The sequence below is a fragment of the Psittacula echo genome, assembly GCF_963264785.1.
Source record: "Psittacula echo genome assembly, chromosome: 5".
Taxonomy (NCBI): Eukaryota; Metazoa; Chordata; class Aves; order Psittaciformes; family Psittacidae; genus Psittacula; species Psittacula echo.
This window is the reverse complement of record NC_137739.1, coordinates 31561641-31586199: the sequence shown is the minus strand read 5'-3', so window position 1 is coordinate 31586199 and position 24559 is coordinate 31561641. Positions and strand designations below refer to the sequence as shown.

Sequence of the window (24559 nt, the reverse complement as noted above, 5' to 3'; positions counted from 1 at the left end):
TCCGGTGGGATTTTGCCATGGGACTGATCATAAACAGACTAGGATAAGCTGTGTAAAGTAAATCACAAATTGAATTAGGTGTTGCAAAGCACCCAAAGTCAATAAATACAACTGATAGCTTGATTCCGAAACAGCTTTTGGTGCACCCTATAAGGAGTTTTCTTATTTTTTAACGAGGGCAGGTGTCATTGTTCAGCTTTCCCCAGTATCATATTGCCCAAACACAGCAGGTGGAGTGTGTACCTACCTAACAAGGCAGCTCCAGTGGCAGGCCAGGAATGCACACACAGTGCATCTGTCTTCTCCTTCAAAGGAACACTTGTCACAAAGGGACAGCATGTACACAAGTACTCTCATGTTTCAAGTAAGCACCTGAATTTAGGAGTAAGACTCCCATTATACACATGGTTCCGTGATAATCAGAAGTCAAGTCAGCTGATGCTCATCAGGAACACTCTAAGCACTTCAAGACATGAGAGAAGTAAAGCCTTGAAACAAGGCACAATGCCTACCAGTCAGTGCTGAGGGAAAAACTAAAACTGTTTTTCACAAGCAGTCTGCAAAACGGCAAGACAGACTGATTAAGAAACTCTACAGTTTAACTGCATTACTTCCTTTAATGCAACTTTTCTTACTCTTTGGATCATCTTACTGAGCACAGACTCTGCAGAAAACATCACTCTTGTTTAAGCTTGGTTGTTATCTATAAAACACTTGGCCACAAAGTAGGCAAACGTTAACCTTACCAGTGTAGAGATTCTAGTCTTCACACCAAAAATAAACTCCTTGCCAATGAAGAAAAAGACAAATTTAATGCTTGCTGAAATTCCTTATAACTATCTGGGCTCATCTGGGTAATTCTTCCAACAGTCAAATATCTCTTCTGCAGCGTTTCTCTTTAAGAGCAATACACACAGTTTAAACTCTCTAAGCCACTGATGATAATGGCTTATCAGCCACTTACTATCACATTTCCCAGAATTTGCCCTATATAGAAGAAAAAAATAAATATGTTAGTGCACACTCTAAAGCGTGTAAAGAAAATTTCTGGGGACACTACACTTATTGAGTGCCTTGTTTTCAACACATAAGGTAGAGGATTACCCAGAGCAGCCTAAGCAAATGAGACTTAGTAGATGGCTTTCACCTTTTTTAACTCAGGGAGACTGAGGTCATCCTCAAGAATTGCATAAGCACTTCCGAAAAGGCCATGTTCCCCAAGGAACAGAAATGGCAAAGACACCTTACTTCACAAGCCCTTCAACAGGTACCAAAACAACATCTTTCTGTGAAACTGAAATCCCAAGTAAATAAATCACCAGTAAGAGACACCAAAACACTAAATCTCACAACACTGCTATACTATAGATCCAACAGAACAGAATACCAGTAACAGCCCCTCCCTTAAAAAGCAAGAGAAATGAAATGACACTTATTTTTTATTAAATGGTAGCCACCCAAAGCATTTTGCATTATAGGAACTAGAGTAGTACATAAAGCAGAAGAATAAACGAGTTCTTTGATCACAAGGTTTTAGTTATTTTGTTTCTAGCAGCAGCACCACTGAGTGAACTGTGAATTGTTGACAATGCTGTTTGTGTCTGTGGACATACGGATCATGATTTCACCCATACAAAATTAAATTATATAAAAGACAAGCTACTTAGCAACATGTCTAAGTAGAGAAGAACATCCTTAAGTCAGTCGCTTGGAATTTCAGGACTCTGTAACAGTCAAATATTCTTTTATTTCTTTCTCAAGTATCAGTTTTCTGACCAAAAGGAAACCCCACATAGTTATGCACCACTTTAATAGCAGATTGTTACAAGACAGAACACATAACATCATCACACAATAAAACATTCTTCTGAGACACTACACCAAGGAACAAGAGTGACACATCCTAATTTAAAATCTTTCTTCTCATAAACTGTTATCATCACAAATAATCGGGTGTCCAGGTGAAAGTCTGACAAACCTTAGAAATGTGGATGCAAGTCAGTCAATGATCATGTATCTGATACCAAAGCCTGGTCCCCTGAGGTCAACAGCACACCCTTCCATTGGCTCAGTGGGGTCTGGACTACACCCATCAATTCCAGAGGCAAAAGCCAATTGCAATTCTTTAGTTTGACCTCAAGTACAATAAGAGCCAAACCCACACACAGATCTACCGAGGCCTGCATCAAACCTACATCCTTCCTTTCAGCTCTGTTCAAAAATGTAAAAGGAAATACTTTAAGTTCTGCCCAAAGGATGTCTAAGGAGGAAGTAACATTCACTAATAATAAGGTCCCACCCCACTGACATCCTAAAGAAAAAATATGCTTGATTTTAAACATTAATATATAATTACATGGTATGCCAATATACCTAGAGCAATTCAGAACAGTTAGTTCTGATAGCACAATCACCACCAATTCTCTGTGCAGTCCCAGTGCTTAAGGTATAGGTCATATATGGGTTTTCAAATCCCTTCTTAGATGGTCAGATTGAAACATGGTTCTGAGTTAAGGCTTCTGCCTGAATACAGACAGCACTGAAAAACTAAAACCCTTTCATCAACAGCATGTGTCACCTTTGTGCATTAGGTCCCAAACCTTGCAAATAACCACCCACCTCACTTAACACACGGAAAACATGGATATGTAAATTTATACACACACAACTGGCTTCTGGAAAGTGTGTTTACATTGGTTCTAAATTCTAAAGGATGCTCCTGTGCACTCCTGTAAGCAAATGGTGACCTTCTGCATTTATTCTCAGAATTACCCAGGATTTGTGATTGAGAATAATTTACAGCTGCAGCTTTCAGTAACATGAATTTTACTCCTCAAGTGGCTATTTAACATTGAAATACAGGAACATATAACACTGAAGTCTGTCAATAAATGTACAGTATTATCAAGGATTTATCACACCAGCAGAAAGCCTGAGAATGCATACAAAGCACCAATTATCTTTCAAAATAACTATTTTGGTCAGTCTGGCCTAAACATATTGGCATCAATATATTTTCCTTATCTTCTAAAGCAACATACAAAAATAAAAAACCCTCAGAATTTGTTAATATTTAGCACTGAATAATATCTTTAATGGTTGAAATAAAAATACTGAGAATATATATTTCTTATGCTAGCAAAGAGATGGATTTCAGCTTTAAAAATCTTTCAACTTTTCTCTAGGAAAAAAGCTTTTACCCAAGCCCCTTGAGATGACTTCATTAAAAACAAGCTTTTATAATGAAATGCTACTTTTGTTGGATTTAACCAGTGCTGGAAGATTCTGTGTTGCTTATTTTCACTCAAAATATTTTTAATTTCCACCATTCTCCTGCATTACAGAGTGGCAAGATGCACATGCAAATCCAGTAGCATGAAATGGCCCAGATTAACTTGCTTGTTGAAAATACATTGCTACAGCACTGCAAAAGTTTCTTTAAGAGGAAATTCAAAAGACACATCAAAAAAACAATCTCACTTTAGTACTTGCTGAGTTTATGATATGCAAGAAAGCTCATTTAACCACTTTTTTGATCAATTTTACTGATAAACAAACCACACTTGCCAGCAACATCTGAAACATGTTCTTCCCTTCCCCTTTGATTTCTGCAGCACCTTACTCTAAGCACCGCTTCTCACATGCTCCCCTCTTCTCTTCGAGCTCCTTACAACCCTCTGATGCAGCCACCAGTGAAACCACAAGGATGCTCAGGCATACAAAAAGTGCCCTCAGCAAAATAAAAGCAAGATTAACCTTTAAGTGCACTGTATCACTGACATGTACAAGAAACTCAATCCTACAGTAAGCGTCCAGCCTTTGTTACAATTTTACTGGGCCAGAGACTCAGGTTTGCAAGTAACTGGTGAACTTCAATGAATTCCCCCATCAGGCACTGTTTTCTGATGTACCCAACAGATAGTCTAAACTACTTATGCAGTATACTTTTGCTGAAGATTTTAATCATCATCTGACAAAGCACCAACTTCCAGAATACAGCTGGGTTTCCATGCTCCCACAGTATAACATTCCCTTAAAGCACCAGATGTGACCAAAATATGGGAGACTGCCACCACAAACAAACTAAAACAAGCCTTATGATATGTGCAAGACTTAAACCACACCTGACTGAGTTAGGATAGCTAGTATTTTCACATATATTAGCCTAAAGCACTTCAATCAAGGCAAGTTAGTCTTTTAAGAACATCATCATAAAACCACAATCGAGAAGCCTACAGTGACATCAAGGCATCCTTCCACAATGCCTTTCAACTGAGAAGCACTAACTAGATTTTCTGTCAGAGCTCATCTTGGCCCTTGCCTAAATAGGTATTGCCTTCTTTAACAGCAGCTGTTCCATGCATCCATGCAAACAGATTAGCAACACAGATGCAGTTCATACAGTTTCAAGACAGCAGAACTCAGAATAAATTAGAATACAGAACAGGTCTATATTTTTTTGTGGTAAGTGAGGAAAATTCTGATACTTACTGTAGCTACAAATCAGGAGCCTAAAGGCAGGACTTGGAAATTAAGTTCCTCATATAACCCTGATGATTTCATAAAGGATCACATACATACCAAACTTCAGAGATAAACAATATAAAATATTAACATCCCTTTTGTTAGTTATGATAAACCTGTCTTTACACAAATAATAAGATTCCACATGCCCTCTTCTGCTGTTCTACAACAACACATTTTATGCATGTTCCTATAGGTCAGGAATTAAGTGTACAGCTTCTCTGGCTCTTTAAGGAGAGGGTACCTGAAAGCCTAATCATAAAGCAAAGTTGGTCTGAGATGAACCTGTAATCTGCAGTGCTAACTATATTAAAGCCGACTGATTAAATTAATAATATCAGAAATACTGACACTGACCAATTATTTCAATTAATGAGACCAGCATGCACTTTGAATTCTGCTTTACTTTTAAGATGGTAATTTTACTTCTTGTTGCAACAGTAGTAAACCCCCTACAATGAAAATCTCAGCAATAGTCAGCTCCTGTTCTCCCCAGTCTACTTTGCTTCTCAGATAAGCAAATCCATTGGTATGGGATAACTCCTTAGTCATCTTTGAAGTCTCTAGCACATGTTCGAGTCTTTTCCTGCCACAGCTACGTTCCCAGCCTGTAGTGCTAAGGACTTTAACAGTTCATAAGAAACCCTACTCAGCAATGACTGTCAAGAGGACTTCTCAGACTAAGTCATACTTACTGTGTTCAAAGCTTTAAGAGCCCACTCTTTGAATAAGAGAGAGAAAAGCTGAAGGTTTGGAAGGATAAGTTTAGTCCTGCAGCAAATTCCATTACATCGGTACATTGCTGCTGATATCCCAGGCCTGTGTGTTCTCCCCTCTCTGCCCTCAGACAATTCTGATCTCTGTAGGATACTATCAAAAATCTACTCCTCCACCCCCATAAAAGGCATCAGATTTTAATGGCCCATAAGGTGTCAGATTATGTTTTAAATACCACTTTGATTTAATTTTTAATATTTAAAAATAGACCAACTGCCTTTTTTTAAACCTCCAAAGTAAGCTGACAAAGCTCTTCAAAAGAATTTACCCTTTAAATAACTGAAATTCCTATTTGAAACTAAAACATGTTTATTTAGTTGGAAGTATTACAGTGATTTTAAAATGAGGAAATTCTTTAAAAAAGGAGGACAGTCTTTTAGAAGCTTGTTATAATAGTGAAAACATCCATGGTGCACATTAACACGCATATCTACAAATGCATTTTACTTCACCAACTATTCTCTCTAAAAAGTACACTAACCATATTAATTAGGCCTGTCAGGACATGAGATTTTGTAAAAATGTAGTAAGCCAAAGTAATAAACTGCTTTCATAGCAGGAATATACACTAATCTGTTAGAAATTATGCCATTGGAAGGAAAAAAAATTAAAAAGAGGAGAAAAGAAAGAACTCACGAGATTAAATACTTTATTTTTCATAGGAAAAGAAACACAGTTTGAAGAGAAGTTTTCCTTTGAACTTGCCAGGAAAAACAAATGAAAACTATTAGCATATGGATTTGCAAAAAAGAGCAATGTTGGCATGGTGACCAGACTGGAGGTTCAAAAAAATACCATCTTTACTTTCCTGCAGCTTTTTTAGGATTTTTTCTTTTTTTTTCTTTTTTTTGCATCAAGCTTTGTTGCAGCGCTGCCCGATAATGAAAATCACAACCACCATCACAGAATCCTCTGCCTGCCATACTTCTGCTTTTCCAGCAACCTAAATGATAACAGAAGAAAACAGACAACCAGGGAAAATGGCAGACTAGAGAACGCTTTTTCTACCATGGTGCTTCCACATAAACCTTGGGTGTTTCCCATGGTTTACACAGTCCTCCCTTGCAAAGTTACACCTACAAGAAAGCAGACTCCAGCAGGGGCCAGAGCTGCCTTGTTCCCTGCGAGCACTTGCTTCCCACAAGGCTATCCAATTGTGAAATCTAGCTTCTTGACAACAGCTAACCAGACCAATACATAACACTTTTTTCTACATGCAAAAGCAAATAAACCATTCAATGGTGCTCAATGAGAGAAGTCATTCAGATAACTGATGGAACTGCCTCACAAGCCAGCCAGACACCAGTCACCCGACATACTTCCCAAGGGTGGTCACTGGCTCCTGCAGACATTTCCTTTGCTACCTCAGGTAGTGCTCAACTCTTGGCCCCCTGATTCTCACGATCAGCTCTTAAACTCTCTCTTGGCTCATCCCTATAAAGAATATTCGTGAACAGTGGGATAAAGTAAATAAAAACAATCTCTAAGCAGTCTGAACGTAGTCCGAGCCCCATGTATGAGTCGCAGAACCTCTACAGACCATTTGTTTCTCTTTCATACAGTGGCTGGTGTTAACAGAGCCTCACCACAAGGGAGGACTTCCTGAGCACTATCCCAAACAGCACCAGTTAGCTCAAGTATATGCTGACATTTTGCTGCACACTGAAGTGTGCAGTCTAGAAGAAAATACAAAACACTTTAGATGCAGACAACTGACAGGCCGAGTCCATGTAAGCCAACCCCAACTTAGAAGTGCAATGCAAGGAAACTCAGCCTAATCCCCTGCAGTCAGGAGCCAGCACAGCACAGCACTAAAGCCAGTCGAGCTTTGCTCACTCGGCACCATGCAGAAGCAGCTGTATGGCCTTTTGGCTACAGCTCGTGAATTCACACTGCACTTTCTTGCATCTCCTAGCATTACAGGACTAGGCCTTGCTGCAGAAAAATGTTCTTTCTGTAACTCTGCTGTAAAATTAGTTTATCAGAGCATACAATTTCCAAAATGGGTTTATTTATCTACTTCACCAGATTTTCTCCAGCATCTCCAAAAAATAAACTAACAGCTATTCTGAGTCAGCAAGAACTGCACAATGTCTGTTAGAGTTAGCACTAGTATTTTGGCTCATTTCTCACTTCCCTCATAGTCATGTACAATATTTAATCAATCGAGACAAGCTCCTCTCACCTCTTGAGGAAGTTCCAGCTTAGACCTGTCATCCAGTCCATTAGAATGCAAGCCCATGAGGTAAGGGACCGGAGCATCTAGAAAATGAAGGAGGGATGCTGGAAGGATAGGAACATACACATGCTGCCACTGAAATGGAAACATTAGTGCTGTGATGGTCTCTGCCACAGTCATCAGTCTCTGATAATCTGAAAAAGATCAAGAAACAAAAAATATTTCTTTTCTTTCACAAACATTTTTAAGTAAATTAAGTTAAAGAAATGAGAGCTTGCCTTAAAACAGAAACCACAAACCCTAGTGCTAACTGAGCAGCATCCTGATGAAAGCCCAGACTTGTACACCCAAGCACATTTGCTGAAACAACTAAGAGAGCTCAACACAAAGTAGGTCAGTCTACAAGTCATATGGAAATGAGCAAATTGAGCCTTAGCATCCACTAAGTCACCTTGTGCTACCTATACCAGGGTGATCAGGAACACCAGTTTGAGTATGGAAGCGGTATTGTAATCAGCTAAGGAACACATCAGAAATTATTTCTTCTCTCTGTGCTTATGGCTTTCTATGGAATCCTTGGATGAAACCCAAGGCACCCGGTGTCTCTCAGATAAACATTTTTTAAGGGCATGTTTAAATGTCTATAAAGCATGCTGTACAGTAGCCAACCCAACAACGCGACTGAAATAACTGTGCACAAAATAAAAAGCATCAGCATCACTTATCCTTTGCAATGTATGACTGAAGTCTCAGTTCAATGTAAAAACAACTCATCTCCCAGAACTGAACAACATTGCTAAATGCACCTGTGCAACATGCATACGAAAAGTTTTTATTCAGCAGCTGGTGGCTAGAGCAGTTAACACTGCAGTATGCTGGGCCAACACCTCGCCCTCCTCTTTTATACTGCAGGATCATTTTTAACATTTTTTGATATCTATGCATCACAAAGGAGAAGGCAACACCAGATGAATTGAGAGTGTGCGGTCTAACGTAACTGCTGAAACATTCAGACTGCTTTCAAGCTGCCAGGCTAGAAAGAGTATAGAACAAGCTCACAAAACTAAGATAATTTCTACCTCCAGCCAAGCTATAAATGTAATACAGCCTGGGAACACAGGATGCCTTTTTCATGATACTCAAGCAAGATTCAATTCCAACCAGGAAAGAGTGGGGGAAACAGGAGGAAGGAAAAAAAATGTACACACATATTCTCCATATGTGTGCTGGAGAGGGGTGTATGCACGTCTTTTCCGAATATGTTCTCAGAGCTACAGACACTATGAAATTGGAAAAGACATTTGAATGCATAGGTTCAGGTGTTGAGGTTTCTGAAGCTCTTGAACACTGCTGAAGAATGCAGATGAAAACTGCAAGAGTAACAACTGTTCAAAACAAATCCTCTAGAGAAAAATTAAGCTCAACTGTGCACTTTCTAAGGTTATGGCTTTAATTCTACCCTTTGGCCTCCCAGACTTTAGAGAGCAGAAGACAGGGATAAGAAATTCAGCTCCTGGCATTTTTGTTTTAAGGCAAAATTGCAGAGTTCAGAGGTCTGCAAAGAGTCCCACAACCCAATAGGAACCCAGCACAGGTTTTGCTACCATCAGTCATAAATCTGCAATCTAGGCTTTGGATTTTTCTTTTCAGATCTTGCTCTGCTGGTAGAAAAGATTAGGAGCCTTTAGTCAAAACAAGCAAGAATAGCTTAAACAGTTTACAAAGTTTCTGCCAAAAGCTTAGTTGGACTGAAACACATTAGAGAACAATCAATGAACATCACCAGCAGTACTCTCCTATTCTGCCTGCAAACCAGTTTCTGCCTACACACTTACTGGTTTGCAGCTTTAATCACAGCCTGACTGCAAAAAAGTGATGAATTAATGATAAGCTTTGGGAAAAATCCATTCCATACTCTATTTTCTTCATCTTTAAAAGGAACTTTAAATGTAGCCATAGATATACAAGCACTCCAGCTGGTTTGTATTCAGCTTGTTCATTTGAAAGAGCAAGTCTCAGAATAGAAACAGTGTTTTCCTACTACACAAAACCCCCGTCTAATCCTGCTGGCTACTTCAAATACAACTTCTCCCTCTGTCATTAACCTAACTTTAGTATTACGCCTTCAAATTAATTACAAAGTAACATCAATAATTCAGAATTTCTATCCACTCAGCAGCTACCTTCTCCAATCAGGTTATCTGCAAATGCAGCTCTCCGATCCTGGATATCCACTTAGCTTAAGCCATTCCCAACAGTTTGGCCTGCATGGGTGCAGCCTGCAAGTAACAATAACTACATTCTGTAGGCTTTACGCATGTCAGGAGCGGCTGGCAAAAGGTATGGACAAAGTCAAGAAACCTGCAAACATAAATCAAACTGACTTAAATATTTTCTTATACCTATCCTGAGAGAGAATGGAATATTTTTTAGTTTTTATAAAGAAGCAAGCAGCACACTTAGTACCAGGGTACTACATAAGATTCAAAAATAATAACAACAAAAAACTTACAAGAGGGAAGAAATGCTTCAGTAGTCGTCTTGCTCTTAGTTTTAAAACCAGAATGTACTTATTCTGGCCTTGTAGTGTACTGGTAGCGTACAGTGTAGGGCACTGGTAGGGAAAAATGACATACCACTATTGCACTGTTAGCTTGGAAAGTACTTAGCTGATCACTGTGCAAGGAAAAGAAAATCCACTACACCTTAACATGGCCACTTAATAACACCAAAAAAGGCTGATTTGTTCTTCTAACCAATTACTGGAGGTAAAATACCTTATCCCTTAAAGCATGTATCAGAAGTTAGTTATGCCAGTATTTATCTATATTTAGTATATCTAGACATTTTTGTTGATCTTTAAAAAAGCAAGTAAATCCAGGAAAAAGAATAATTAAGGAGTCTCGGGACTGGAAAGAGAGCAGCAGCATGGGAGGAAGGTGGCAGCTCTAAGAACCACGATTCTATCTCTATTCTCACATTCTATCAGCAAGAAGTCTATCAAGTGCCTACAGAAATTCTCTGACTTGGCCAAATTTAAAACCATTACATGATTACATTCTGGAATATGTTTTTCCTTCTCATCATCTTACTTCATGGATCACAATGAAATACTGTTGTATTTGGCGAGTAATTTCCATTCCACATGCAACTCCCATATTCTGCTTTACGGCAGAGAGTTGCCCCTACAGTGGCAGACTGTTACCACAGATGAGTCTAGCTAGGTATCTTCAGGAAGTATATGGATAAACCAGAAGATGGGCTACTTGCCAGGATTAAGCTTTTCTTTAGCCTGAAGGGGAACAGAAGGGGAAAAAATTATAAACACAGTTCCTATGGACAGGTAGCATGCAATGCAGTTGAGCCACCAGACAGTGGTGGCAAACACTTTTACCTCAAGAGTTCACTTCAGGCATGCCTGTTTGTAGCAGGAAGCATACTGTAAATGAAACATTTCAACAGATTTTTCTGAACACAGGTATTGGGCATGTCAGATTCCTTACAGAAAACATACATTTCTTTAACTGGGCCTTTCACTTCAAAAACCCTGTAACTGCAGTAAGAACAAACTGCGGTTAGCAGAAGCAGCGGGTCAAAGTACTTGGTATTCATGTTTGCTTCTGTATCTGACTGGCTGATTAAAGACGCCTATACCAAGCAGCAGGTGTCCAACTCAGGCATAAGAAGAAAATGCCCTATGTAAGATACGAGAATTGGGCAACACAGGACTAATACTGCAAAGAAGTAAAACTAATACTTTATATCTCCAGAGTGAACATAATTATAAGAACATGATGGGGAAGAGAGAATCAAAAGGAAAGCAAAGCAGACAAGCACCTCAATAACTTCATTTGTGTTTAAAAATGGCAGCACAGAGCAATTACCAAGAAAATAAAAACTGTTCAAGATCATAGTCTGTGCTGTATTATCTTTCTCCTTTCGTAGTTTTCAATTGAGCAAATAACTTCCAAGCAGATTTCACAACCGTCTTAACTCAGTGCACACTTTTCAGACGAGCTCTAGGTGCTCTATAGAGATAAGGAATATTTCTATTCCACAGATACAAGAGCAACTTAAAATGCAGGAATGCAAACCATTTCCTGCAGAGTAATTTGGTGAGAGTACTACTGAAGGTCCCTAGCACCACTCTCTCTTTGCCAGAGTTCCTCAGCACTGGCTCAGCACTAGAAGTAGCTTCAGATTCTTCACTGTCTTATAGTCACCTGCATTCCTCTAACGCTTTTCCAAATGGGAGACAACTCTCTCAAGAGGACAATCAAATCAAGGTATTCATTCCCTACATTTGGCTTACACTGATCCAAAACACGCAGGCTGTGCCAATACAGTGGGACAAAAATGAATTTCCAGAAGCATAACGTCAGAAACATGTCAAAGGAATCTTAAAGCAAAACACATGCACTGCCAAGTGAAGTTACTCAACTGTCACAGATTTGAGCACCAAGAGACTTAAGAAACCCAAAGGACACTTGTGTAAGACTTACATCCTGAAGGACAACCTAGACCTTACACTACCGCACACGCAAGAATGTGCACAAGCCCTTACCAAAGTTCAAGAAATTCCTGATTCCACTTTGAACTGAGTGAACCCTCACCTGTATCTCCATCCAACATTCCCTGTTTTACAAACTGCAAAACACTGACGTTAGTTGACAATAGAGAACAGCAAAGTGTATTAAGAGCATATTCCTGCTTTAAAAAAAAAACAACCAAACAAACAAACAAAACCAACCAACAACAAAAACCTCCACATAAACTTAAAGAAACTAAAACAAAGAAGGGAACTGTTAAGTACAGGTAAAGACAATCAGAACCTCAGTCAGAAGTTCAGTTTTCCTACTGATATCCTTCTTCAAAGCAATACAAGCAATCACTTCACTAAACAATTATCTCATTTGATGCCACACAGAAGAAAACAGAATATCATGGCTAGGAAAGACAAAAACAGAAATTACAGGAAGAAAAAGTTTACCTTCTAGAACTTCAAAATACTTCATGCTCCCATTTCAAGTCATGTGAAAATAAAGTACATGAGTATCAAAAACATTTTAGAAAATGGCTTCTTCAACTTGGCTATTGGCAATGCCAGCAGTATGCAGTAACTTCTATTTCTAAGTCACCAGAAGTTTTTAAAGTGTTCTGACTATGAATTAGGAAACTGCGTCAAAGTGGTTTTAAAGAAAAAGAAAAAAGCAGATAAAAAAAGAGTCAGGGATCAGATCCCTTAACAAGTACTAAAGAGAAGCTACATTTCAAAAAACTATGGCTGCTATTAAGTCACTGCCACACTTAGTTCACCAAAATTGAGGACCGGATGTCAGCAAACAAATAATATTTTTTTTATACTGAAAGAAGACTTTTCAGCCAGAAACTGTAGGCAAGAACTTGACAGAGAGACAAGACACTTCCGTAATGTGCCACATAGCCCAACTCAGCCAAAGCCTGCATTGAGGCAAGAGAACACTGGACAGAAATTGGTCATAAAGATACAGGCCCACAGGCCTTTGGCTGCATAGATCCCTCTGAATTCCAGATGTCTGCATGTGCAAACAAGCAACTCAAGTGTTCCAAAGCTATTTTAAACTTTTTTAATTAGCCACTGATCAGATACACTTGGAAACTGCCCAAGAAAAAAACTGAACATATTAATATGGCTTAGAAAGAGAACTCAGGATACAGAACACTAGTCCAGAAGCGAGAAGAATTCCAGCCCAGGAGAAATCAGAATTTGTAACACGATGGCCTGAAAAGAGATCAGGGAATACTGTTCTGATATGGCAATGCATGCATTGTTTTTCTTGCAGTGCTTCCAACCAGTCAGGCATATGCACTTCCAGCACAGGAGGTCTAAAGCACAACTACAGGCCAACTGGACTGCTTTCTTCTACAGATGGAAAAGCTGAAGTTTGAATCTTCTACTGATGGGACACAGATATCCATATTGACAAACTATCCCTAAGTCTCAGACATATAATGCATCTCTGTAGAAACCACAAAAGAAGTTTGCAGGCTAGGCAAGTGTTTCTAGATTTTCTATGAATAATAAGCAAAGCAATTTGGTTTTTAAATCCAAGAGAGTAACTACTATCAAGTACAGTAAGTTTTCTGACTGTGTTTTTAATTACTGTATAGTTTTTTCTGTCCTAGTTAACTGTTTGTACAATGCAATAACTGTGATATAACACCCTGCTGGCATTATACACTTTTAATCACCTTGACTATACAAACAAAACTTACCTTTGGCCTTAGTCTATGCACATCTCAACACACAAACGTCCATATTTCATGCTTGCAGAATGTTGCTAATAACTGCAGGTTATATCTTATAAATAGCTACTATTTGTATTTACATATTTCTGTCACATCTCACTGGAAGAAACTATCACAAACAGATTTCAGTAACACTGTGGAATATCCCTAGATTTGTCTTGGAGTCTTCTAGGCTTCTTTACTATTACTATAAAACAGTGTTGTATGATTCAAAATGCAGTCTGTCTACTTTAAACCATTCCATTACAAATAGGTGGATCTGGACTAATGTTAGCCAGCTTGGGGGGGAAAAAAAAAAAAGTGTAGAAAAATTATCTTCTGGCGTAACTGCATATACTCTGTATTAGAGTAACAAGAGCAGAACAAGGAGCTGAGGATTCACGAATTTCAACACAGAAAATGGATACCACAACCACATTACTTATTAATTGATAAACATATACTATTTCAGCTTAGTTGTTGCCTATCCTCTTCAAAGCAAGCTTTATCTATGTGACTTCAGCAATAACTGTTTCAAGGCCTTAACAGATCTGGGATTTAAATTCAGTCAAATAAAACTTTTTTAAGGTAATTTTATTTCAAAGTAACAACTGAAATCTGACTTTGGGTACTCTAAAGAGAAAAATATATTTGCAAGATTAATTCTTTTTCAGAACCATACATAATTAACTAGGTAACTTCTCAAAATGCATGGCTACGTTGGCAGAGATAGGAGGCAATTCAGCTAAGCAGCTGGAGAGGAACATGGAGAAGGCATACTACTCTATCCAAAAGCACATTTCCAGGGACAACAATAGGGTGGACAGTCAGTCCATGAATACAGAAGTTTATGTGAAAGCCCAAAGTTTTAAGTTTAGGTATCTAAAACCAGAAGCCAGTACAATGCTCTCTTTACAAAAGAACTCAAATTCTTTTCTTCACATTAAAACCTGCACACAGATAAGCTGGACTGCATTAGCATGCTTATGCCACTTTAATGCAGCTATACTTCTGTTCGTGTGGTTTTTAAAATTCAGGAAATGAAAAGACCTTGTGCCAGTACAACTACAAAAAAAGAAGAAAAAAAACAAGTACTCACGCTGTGAATAAAGCAGTATCTGAAATTCCAAGAGGGCACAGGTAAAGAGTTGAACCACATTTTCTACTCCAAGCAATTCAAAAACTTCTTTAACCGGAAAATCAAATAATGGTAGTTCGCTGGTGCTTGGCCTCTGGCAGACAATTGGTCCATAAACACCTGAAAATTTTAATGACCTTCCTGCTGGAGGAAGAGGAACCTCATAGAGAATATTGTAGATGTAGCTTTCTAAAGGTAAAGGTGGAGGCTGAGGTGAAGTCACTGCTTGGTGAAGTTGTTCTAATACTTTCTTACAAGCTTTCATGAAAGACATTGGAGTAATCAGACAAATGCACTTTGAGACATAAAGAGTGTCTCTGCTGATGTCATAGGAGTTAAAACGCTGCAGCTTTGAAACAGAAGTGCCATTACAGTCTCCAGTGCTGCTGCAGCTATCTTTGTCATTTGTGGGTGGAGTATGAAGAATGTCATATTCAGCATTGTGCATATGATACAATGTCTGCATTGCACTGCAGATCTGTTTGCTAGTAACTTCCTCAAAAAACGTGAGAGAAAATCCAAATGTCCGTGAGCCATCTTCACGAGTAATAATAAAAGAGTGGAATTGAGGTTCTCTGGAATCTGCTTGTGTCTTGAAAGCAAGCCCTTTAGGCATACACAGCTATAAAAAAGTGGGAGGGGAGATAATATCAATTAAAACACTTTTCTCTCCCCTTGCCTGCAGAAACATTGATGAAAATAGGATTTAGAATCCACAGACTGCTGTCACATTTCACTTTCAATTCTATTAAGTGTTACGTCTCTGTACAATACAATAATATGCATACATCAGAAAAACTAAAGGAACATATTACAAGGGCTATATCCAGTTCCTGTTGAAACTCATAACCATTTTGTTACCAACCTCAATTGGAATAAAATAACAGAATTCAAACGCAGATAAACGAAAGTGTTTTGGCCATCAAGACCAGAAACCTGACAGAGAAAAGTTCTATGTTTCATCTGAAGAAAGAAACTACACCACATTCTATTTAACAAAAAAATCATGCACAAAAAAGACTCACTAATTGCAGACTAATTTATTTTTCCACCAATTCTCTAAAAGGCAACAAACTGTAGGAGAACAAAAGACTCTTCTAGGAATTTATCACTTACAAGTTGTAACTTCATCTCCTTTAAAACAATATCATAATTAACTGAAAAGTCCCTTTTGAGTCTGCATAATTTTGGAAACAATAATGAATTTCTCTATCTATAACAGATATCACAATTTCCTTTCAAAGAAAATACAGATGAATGCCTTCAATTGTTAAGGTAGGAAGCCATTAAGTGATACCGACCATTCCCACTGCATCCTGGTCAAAAGGGTTCCATTCAACATTCTCAGGATAGCGAGCAAGAACTTTGGATTTAAATGTGCGTCTTAAAGGAGTCTGCTCAAAATTTTCCCCTGCAGGTGAAAGAAAAATACGTAAATAAATATTTCATTCTCTTTTTAAGCTCAAACAAGGCCAAATAGCAGGACATCAGCAGGTAGATGCGAGGATAAGTGAATTAAGCAAACACTCCTTTTAAGAGAAACAGAAAATGCAAGACAGTTAGTCAGCATATAATCAGACTGCAGATATCAGCAAGGATTAGCATAGTAACATTTCTGTGTTGTTAAGTATCTGTGCTTTTCCTTAAGCGCAATTATCTTGAAATTGTGGTTGTGACAGCAATTTTCTAAGTTACTCTTCAGGTACTTCAAATTCTTGTTAAAGTATAGCTAAAGCTTCAGTTTCAGTGGAATTTTGTTAATGAAGAAAAGCACAAATAGATAAGATGCAAAGATGATGCAAGTTTAAGACTGACATACAAGTGGCACCACTTAATTTCTTCTTCATGACTTAGGAAAAAAGGGTATCCACTCTATTACAAGAAGTTAGCTGTGAAGAGAGTCTAAAAGGTTAAAAAGATCAAGAACCACATAAATGCCCATGAAGATAGGGTATCAGATGAACAAAGATTTGTGCTTTTTTTTACCCCACGCTTTTACCTTCTGTTGCACTTGAAATGAAACGGCTGGCACCATCTCGGGTTTTAGAGGCCTGTATATACTGGCATAAAGCTATATAACAAATAAAAACAACACTGCATTATACATTTCATACTGTCAACTGTAATTACATAGCTAACACATACCAGTAAAAAAACATACAAGTATGTTATACAGGACAAGCATGCATAATAGATTATCTACTCTCTGAATATGCTTTTTATACATACACAACTTCATACAAATACCTCATTTCAAGTACATGTTTCTTGAAAGAGGTGATCAGTGTGTAACATATTCATAGCTCCTGTATACACAATCAGAATAGTGATGCAGCAACAGGAATTAGCAGCTTGTGAAAATAAAGTTTTACATGTTAAACTATAAAATACTCCCAAAGAGCAGATGATGAAACTAACCCCAAGGACAAGACCATTTCAAGGCCTTCAGAACTATATGAATTTAAGTAGCATGGTCCAACTTTTGACAGATGCCATCCATACACTAGACTGGCTAATACAGTCTTGATTCTGAGCTCTCAAATTTTCTCTGGAGCAATGATTGTTGATTGTGATAGCATAGAGCTTTCTGCAGTGAATCTTCCAAGTGTGTGTAGTTGCTTTAAAAATTAAGTGCACAACTGCATATCTTAAAATAAGCTTAGCTATCTTACTAGAATGAAATTAGTTAAATGAGCATGCAGCTGTTGACAGCTGCACTAACAATCAGGCACAATTGCATGAAATCATATGCTTTAAATAAATTGACCTATTCCAGCAACACCTGCAAAAGAGCAAACATATTTCAACTTCTCACTTGTTTTCTTACATGCAGCAATTACATGGCAATAGAAATTGATTTCAGAATTGGCTGGGTTTGTTCTGTACTTTTACAGTAATATTTTAACTCCAATTTCTAAGCCAACTTAGGAACTTTATTTCATATAACATTTACTTCCACAAAGTAGCCATATACAGAAACAGTTATAACCCTGCCTATAGACAATAAAGAACCTAATAAATGCACTAAATAAAACTTCATTTCCGTGGAATGTTTAAGAAGTCCTTTGAGAGGTAAGAAGTCATGTAACCCCTGATTTAGTTTAAACCAAGTCTTAGATATCACCTCAGAGACCTTACCCTTGATCAGGACCTAGGACAGGTCTCAATACTCAAAATACTCACATGCATTTTGCTAACCCTCTGGGGCTTAGCACTGGAATTTAAAGGAGGAACTGTTTTTCCTCTTCGTCTGAAAAAATCAACCTAGCTGATTTCCATACAAAACCACTCAGCTACATTATTTATTACCTTTTCTTCAGGAATACCATTGTTCAAAGAGAAAAAATGCATTTGGGAAAAATGGAAACGTATATAAGAGAGGATAGTTAGGAAAAGAAAGAACACAACTTGACTGAAATAAAACCATCTTTGGAAAGAGCAGAGCCAATGACAGAAAACACAGAAGCATTTCAGCAGGAGCCAAGAACAATCTTAAAATACAAAAACAAGCATTTAAAGAAACTTCCAATCTTCCAGAAGGAGAAAGAAAAGCAGACATAATGCCACATCTCTATTTACTGACACAAACGCACAGTCAAATAAAGAAAGTCCTCTGTAAAAGAGGCTTTAAAAATAAGTCAGGAGATTTAACACACCTACTATTTTCTATATTTGCATCTGTGCAGATGATGTAATGTCAACTTTTAGATAGTTGAGGGAAAACCTCAGATATTTACGAAGCTGTTTTGTTCCCTTTGGGTTTGCTTTTCCCTTTCACATACATACAAGGGAGAAAAATATCTGAAGGCCAAATTTTCTCCTGAACTTGAAAACCTCACGCTACAGTCATTGAGTTTACCTATGTGCAAGGTCATGCATATTTCAGAAATAAAAAGAAAATCCGTTACTTGAAGACATTTTCATGAAGATGATAAATGTGATAAATATTGCAAAATACATGATGCTGCTCTTCCCTTCTGACAAAAAAAAACAAATACAACAACAAAAACCACACACACGCGGAGGTGGGGAAGCCAAGCAAAATCCCAAAACTAACACTGAAAGGATGCTTATGTATTTGTCCTGGGTTCAGCAGCAGCAGTCAGTTTTTTTTCTTCTTAGTAGCTGGTGCAGCGCTGTGGTTTTGACTTTCGGCCTGGGAATAATACTGATAAAGCTGATGTTTTCAGTTGCTGGTCAGAATGTTTACCCTGACCAAGGACTCTGTGAGTCTCATGCTCTGCCAGGGAAGAGGAGAAGCCGGGATGAAGCAGAGACAGGACACCTGACCCAAACTAGCCAAAGAGGTATTCCATACCACAGCATGTCATGCCCAGGATGTAGAATTGAGAGTGCCCGGAAGGGCTGGATCACTGCAGGTTGGGGGTGAGGTACCGGTCGGTGAGTGGTTGTATTCTCTTCCTTGTTATTTCCTTTATCATTACTATTATAGGTGGTAGCAGTAGTGATTTGTGTTATACCTTAGTTATTAAACTGTTCTTATCTCAACCCATGGGAGTTGCATTCTTTCGATTCTCCTCCCCGTCCCTCCAGGAGCGGAGGGAAGAAAGGGGGGGGGGGAAGTGGACTGCGTGGTTCTGATTTACGGCCTGGGCTTAAACCACGACAGCATTTTAAAAGGCATTGCCCCATCTCCTCCCAAGAGATATCCTCTCCAACACACACATAAATTTTTTAAATTTAAGCCTGTCTATAATGAAAGTATTGAACTTGATTTCTGGCAACCCACCAAGTCCTGATCCAGAGAGAAACATAAGGCAACACTTACATTACAATTCATCAAACAATTCAGCTGTTGCACAGACACTGCTCTTGCCAGAGTTCATCCATATTACACTTCTTCCCTACAGCCATACTACTCTGATACTGTATCTGTCATGTCAAGTTCTGTGTGAGCGTGATGCTCATTTTCTCTTTCATAGCAGCACAGCCTTCCATCTTTAGCTACCTCTTCTTGTAACAGCCTTCATGCTTGTAATACAGCAAACCGCTGGACCTTCAGATTGGGCGATGCTGACTACCAAAGATACTGACAGGGCAGGGAATCTCAAGTGACAGCTCACCTACAGCTTTTGCAAAGTTCAGTCCAGGGCAGAAAGGTGATTTGTGAAACCAGGAAACAGGCCACCCTGTTTTCTTGCCATTACAACTAATAACCCAAGCACAAACAAGTCCGTTGCCTAGGATCCCCCTTCACTTCTCCCACTAAGTAGCTAATGATTGTCGCAAGACAGCCATCCACAGATGAGACGAGAATCCTCAAACAATATTTGCTTACATCCAGAGTCTAAAAAGTAATTAACCCTAAATTTATAGCTAGTTAGAAGCCTCAAACACTATGCTCCAGCAAAGCAGTAACTGCAACACATCTCCAGCAGGCAAAAATAACTCATGATCTCAAGATCTGACTGTGTGTGATTCAAACATCTGATTAATTCATAGAATAGAATCATAGAATTCTATTGGGTTTGATATGAAATGGCTTATATTGAAATGGTTTTGATAAAAACACTGAAGACAAGAGCAGGTTTAACAAATGCAGGAGACAAATACACCAACAAAAGCGGTCAAAGTCTTATTCTAGAACTGAAAAAAAAGAAGACATAAGATAAACTGATAAAAATATGATGTATCCCACAAGTTTCAGAGTGAGCACAACTGCCCACATGAATATCAAAGGACTGCGATTATCAGATCATGCTTTTCTTAAGGTTCCTCTCCTCTAGCACAAGTGATGGCTAGAAAGTACTTTCCTTACTGATGCAAATTACTATAAAGAGGTCTTCAAACATGATTTCTCTGTAAATAATTTCTTTCTTTTGTTCAAGTTCCATGTAAAACCAACTTCTTAATGGAACACAGTATTGCCTGCTGAAGACTAAGGAAGCCTTTCAAACACTTGATAATCCTCACTTTTCCTACAGCAAAAGCTCTACAAAAAATGAGGATGCAAACTGCTACACAGACTATAGATTTGTAATTATCTGGATTGAAAGCAGGAATGGTAATCAAATGGCCATAAGATTATTTGTCAGAAACTGTCATACAACACAAAATCCATACACGTAAAAACTCCAGGAAAAGGGAAAAAAAAACAGGAATACTCCAGGAAGTTTCAGGCCAACACGCTTTTCAACATCAAACCTTCAAAACAGTAAGAATCCCATTGTATTTTGCAATGTGAATAGTATCACAGCAGCATAGAGGAACACCATTTCACTAGGCACTCTATAGACTCACAAACACCAGTTTAGAATCAGACCTAGTCTGCACCTAGGAAAGGAATCACAGCAAAGCAGAGAATCTCAGAATGTCTTTGTCATTGGAAAAATACTATCTGTGGCACCCCACTTGAAATAGGACCAGTGAAATTATTTGGATTAAAAATAAACAGAGAATGAAGAAGGGGTTAACAAAGATTAACATTTCACTAATCCAGTTTAGCCCATGTCCACACAAACAGCTTAATGAGCTCATAGCAATCCCCTAAAACAGGAGGGAAGCAAATATTAAACCACCGACACAGAGGTTCTTAAAGTGGTGCACTGAAGAAAATATGGGACTACGGTAGTTTTAATAACCTACATGGGTAACTAAAGCACTCCCAAAGCTGCTCCTCCTCCTAAGGCTAATTTCTAATGCTAATTATCAAGAAAACTTCTCCATGATTGTAACTACTTATTTTTCCCTGCCAAGTAGTTCGTTCCTTTGTAAGTATGCTTCTAACCCTAGATGGTTTTTTTTCTCTTCAATACATCAATCAAACAATCAATCATTCTCTGTGACCCACACGCTCACACAAAGTTTCCATTCATGTAATAAAGCTCTCTCTAGCACAGAACAGAAAACGTGGCCTACGTTTTCCTTAATTAGAAAGGTCAAACTTCATAAAAAATAAAATAGATGCCAGGGATACTCTGCGAACAACGCTTTTTAAAACTGAATCACAGCCTTTTGTACATGCTCTCAATTCATTATTTGGTTTTAGTTTTTAGAAAGTGACTGCAGTGCCACAACTGTAAAAGTTATGCAAGACTGAGAACAGTACAGGAAATTCTCTGTGCACACTAGCTAGGAAAAAGTCTTTAAGCAGGTGTTTCAGAGGTAGAGGTAGAGGGAAAATTGAGCTGGACTCTGACAATACAGAGCAAATCAGAAGCAGCTACCTCATTACCAGAAAAAGTGCCTGATAAAAGAACTAAATGGTCATGCAGCGCTGGTGTTACAGAATCTTTAATACTGCCATCATCATTTGTTCATGGAGTCTGTTGATCTGCTCAAAATAATTACAAAACAAAGACACACAGAAACTTCTACTGATTCTGATTAAGTGGTTTGCTGCTTTCACCCTGCCAAGCACCTTGCTTCTTTAAATTCTTGTGGTAGAGCCTGCTATTCATTAAATTTATTTGGTCTCGGTGTGCATTTATTGTATACATGACATTTTCCAATTAAAAAATATTAGACAGAATGCAATCAAAACATTAACTTTATATTTTCCACATAAGGACTCTCTTAGAGAAATCTTTGTGCATACACAAGTTGTATATGCAATTCTTGCTGGCACTAAAATGAATGTTTAATGAAATAAATATAAAATAGCTTCAAAAGGAAACAGTCATATTGCTGTGATTAAATAAATGAGTAAGAACAATGAGAGTCTGTACCAGCAACAGATACTATGAACCATACACTTAGGACAGCTTTCTCGTTCAATGCAGCACACTGGAGGAATCAAACTTGGGATTCAAAAATCCCTACAGAATGCATTTATAACCATACCCTTTACCTCCGCACTTCCTACACCATGGTCCAAAGAACCTTTCAGTGGTGGGACTCATTGCAACTTGTGCAGGGTGGCGAGTTGAGACTGAGCTGACCATGCCAGCCAAAGAGCAGAGGTTTTCCCCACTGTCGGTGGCAAGTCAGAAGTCAGTCAACAAGGGGATTTGAGCACTGCATGAATTACAAACACCATCCAGAGAATAGCCTAATTCTATCCCACTTTCAATTAAAAATAAAATGAAGCACAAAGCCATACTTAAGTGAAAATGGACATCATAGAAAATTGACGTAATTTTGAAAACAATCTTTCTCGTTCTTGGATCTTGGATGAAGACACAATAACTGCAACAGCGTACCTGTCGAAGAGCCTAATACATAAGGAAAAAAAGTCTGAACTGTTTCCAAAGATACAAGAATGGCAGCAGTCCACAACACATTTAGAATTAAGTTAACCTAAAGCCAGCAGCTAATGTCATAAACAGCAGTAGGATACCCAGTTCAGCCAGCAATCATTCTCAGTACACACAATAAGGCTACAGATATGATGGTAAACAATTATGTTTACCAAACACATAATTACTCCAGCTTTAAAATTCATGGTCTAAATAAAAATAGTTGGCTGGCTAAGCAGGTAAAATGTGCATACTTCTGCAATCCACACTGTAGAAATGATGAAAAGTATGGAGCAAATGAGAGCACTTTGGAGGGAGGGGCCACTGGAGGGGGGTGGTACGTACCCTGAGAGATCTGAGCACTTCTTGATTAGTCAAACTGACAGATGATCAATAACGTTAATGTGGTTACATTGCAAAAACAAGTACAGGTGCATAAAATATACATAGGCATGGAAAGATAGTCAAGCCAAGAATTAATATCTTAAGATCAAAGGCAAAAGAGTTCTGTTAAAAATAAGACTTGCCATATACACACTTGCCAATGGAAGCTTTCCAATACTTAATTTCCAAGTCTTAAGAGCAAAACTGGGATAATCAAACAATCAGGTTGTACCTGTACCATACTAGATGTGAAATGCGGTGGCGATCTGTTGATTCATTCTAGCCCTTAAAATACAGACAAGAGGAAAAAAAAAGCAAAAACCTCAGACCTAGTCTTCTGCAGAGCAACACCATTCTGATTTTTGAGAACCCAATATTCTAATATTGAAGAAAAGTCTTTTCAATACATACCTAAAGGTCTATTAATATACTAATAATTAGACATGGTTTATTTTAAAAACAAAACCAGTACATTTCTCCAATTCCTTCTTTATAAGTGCAAAAACACCCCTCTACAATGTAGGAAATTAACATCTAAAGTTTGGCAGACTGAGGTAAGAAATTCATTCAACATGAATTCTTGGAATAAAAACTATGATTCAAGAAAAGCTGCAGCTGCCAAACCTGTAAGCAAACAGACACTCCATCAACGGACAAATGCCTTCAGATTATGACTTGTTTCCTTCCTTCCACTTCCTCCTCCTTCAGCAGAACTGCACGTATTTCTCATTAGAGAGGACTCAGCAAACTTCTTCCTTTGATACTAAAAAGAATTCTTCCCTTTTATCCTGAAACACATAAACCCTCTGTCCTGCAGTTCTATCTCCCCCTCCCCCTGCTGCCAAGACCACCTGCCACAGTGCAAGCTGAATTGCTGGTTAGACCAGTTAATTTATTACTAGAACTGGGACTTAAACAGTTTTCAAAGTAGATCAGGTTATCTATACAAGAAAATCTTCATGACCAGCAACTGGTATCAGGGGTTTCATCTACTGCTCTAAAAAATCAGGGTTTCAACCACTGTCTCTAGCAGCTGTCATTCCTCTGGATTTGTAACAGATCTACCACCTATGACTTTCTCATCTGGGACTT

At 38.3% G+C, this 24559-nt stretch overlaps 1 protein-coding gene across 19 annotated transcripts in view; it reads right to left on the bottom strand.

The window, feature by feature from the left end:
- Positions 1–24559, bottom strand: part of DENND5A (DENN domain containing 5A) — a 116937-nt gene that overhangs the window by 81802 nt on the left and 10576 nt on the right. For 7 of the 19 annotated variants that reach the window (XM_080617455.1, XM_080617445.1, XM_080617461.1 and 4 more), the window contains exons 2-5: positions 16885–16956; positions 16187–16296; positions 14847–15507; positions 7487–7674 (exon numbers count right to left, since the gene is read on the bottom strand). The exons of 1 other annotated variant lie outside the window; for it this stretch is intronic. In XM_080617455.1, coding sequence (XP_080473581.1) covers positions 7487–7674; positions 14847–15507; positions 16187–16296; positions 16885–16956 — 1031 coding nt within the window. Of the gene's footprint in view, positions 1–247; positions 357–746; positions 876–7486; positions 7675–14846; positions 15508–16186; positions 16299–16884; positions 16957–24559 lie in introns of those variants that run through there. 11 more of the 19 variants (XM_080617456.1, XM_080617460.1, XM_080617453.1 and 8 more) reach the window with 9 other exon arrangements.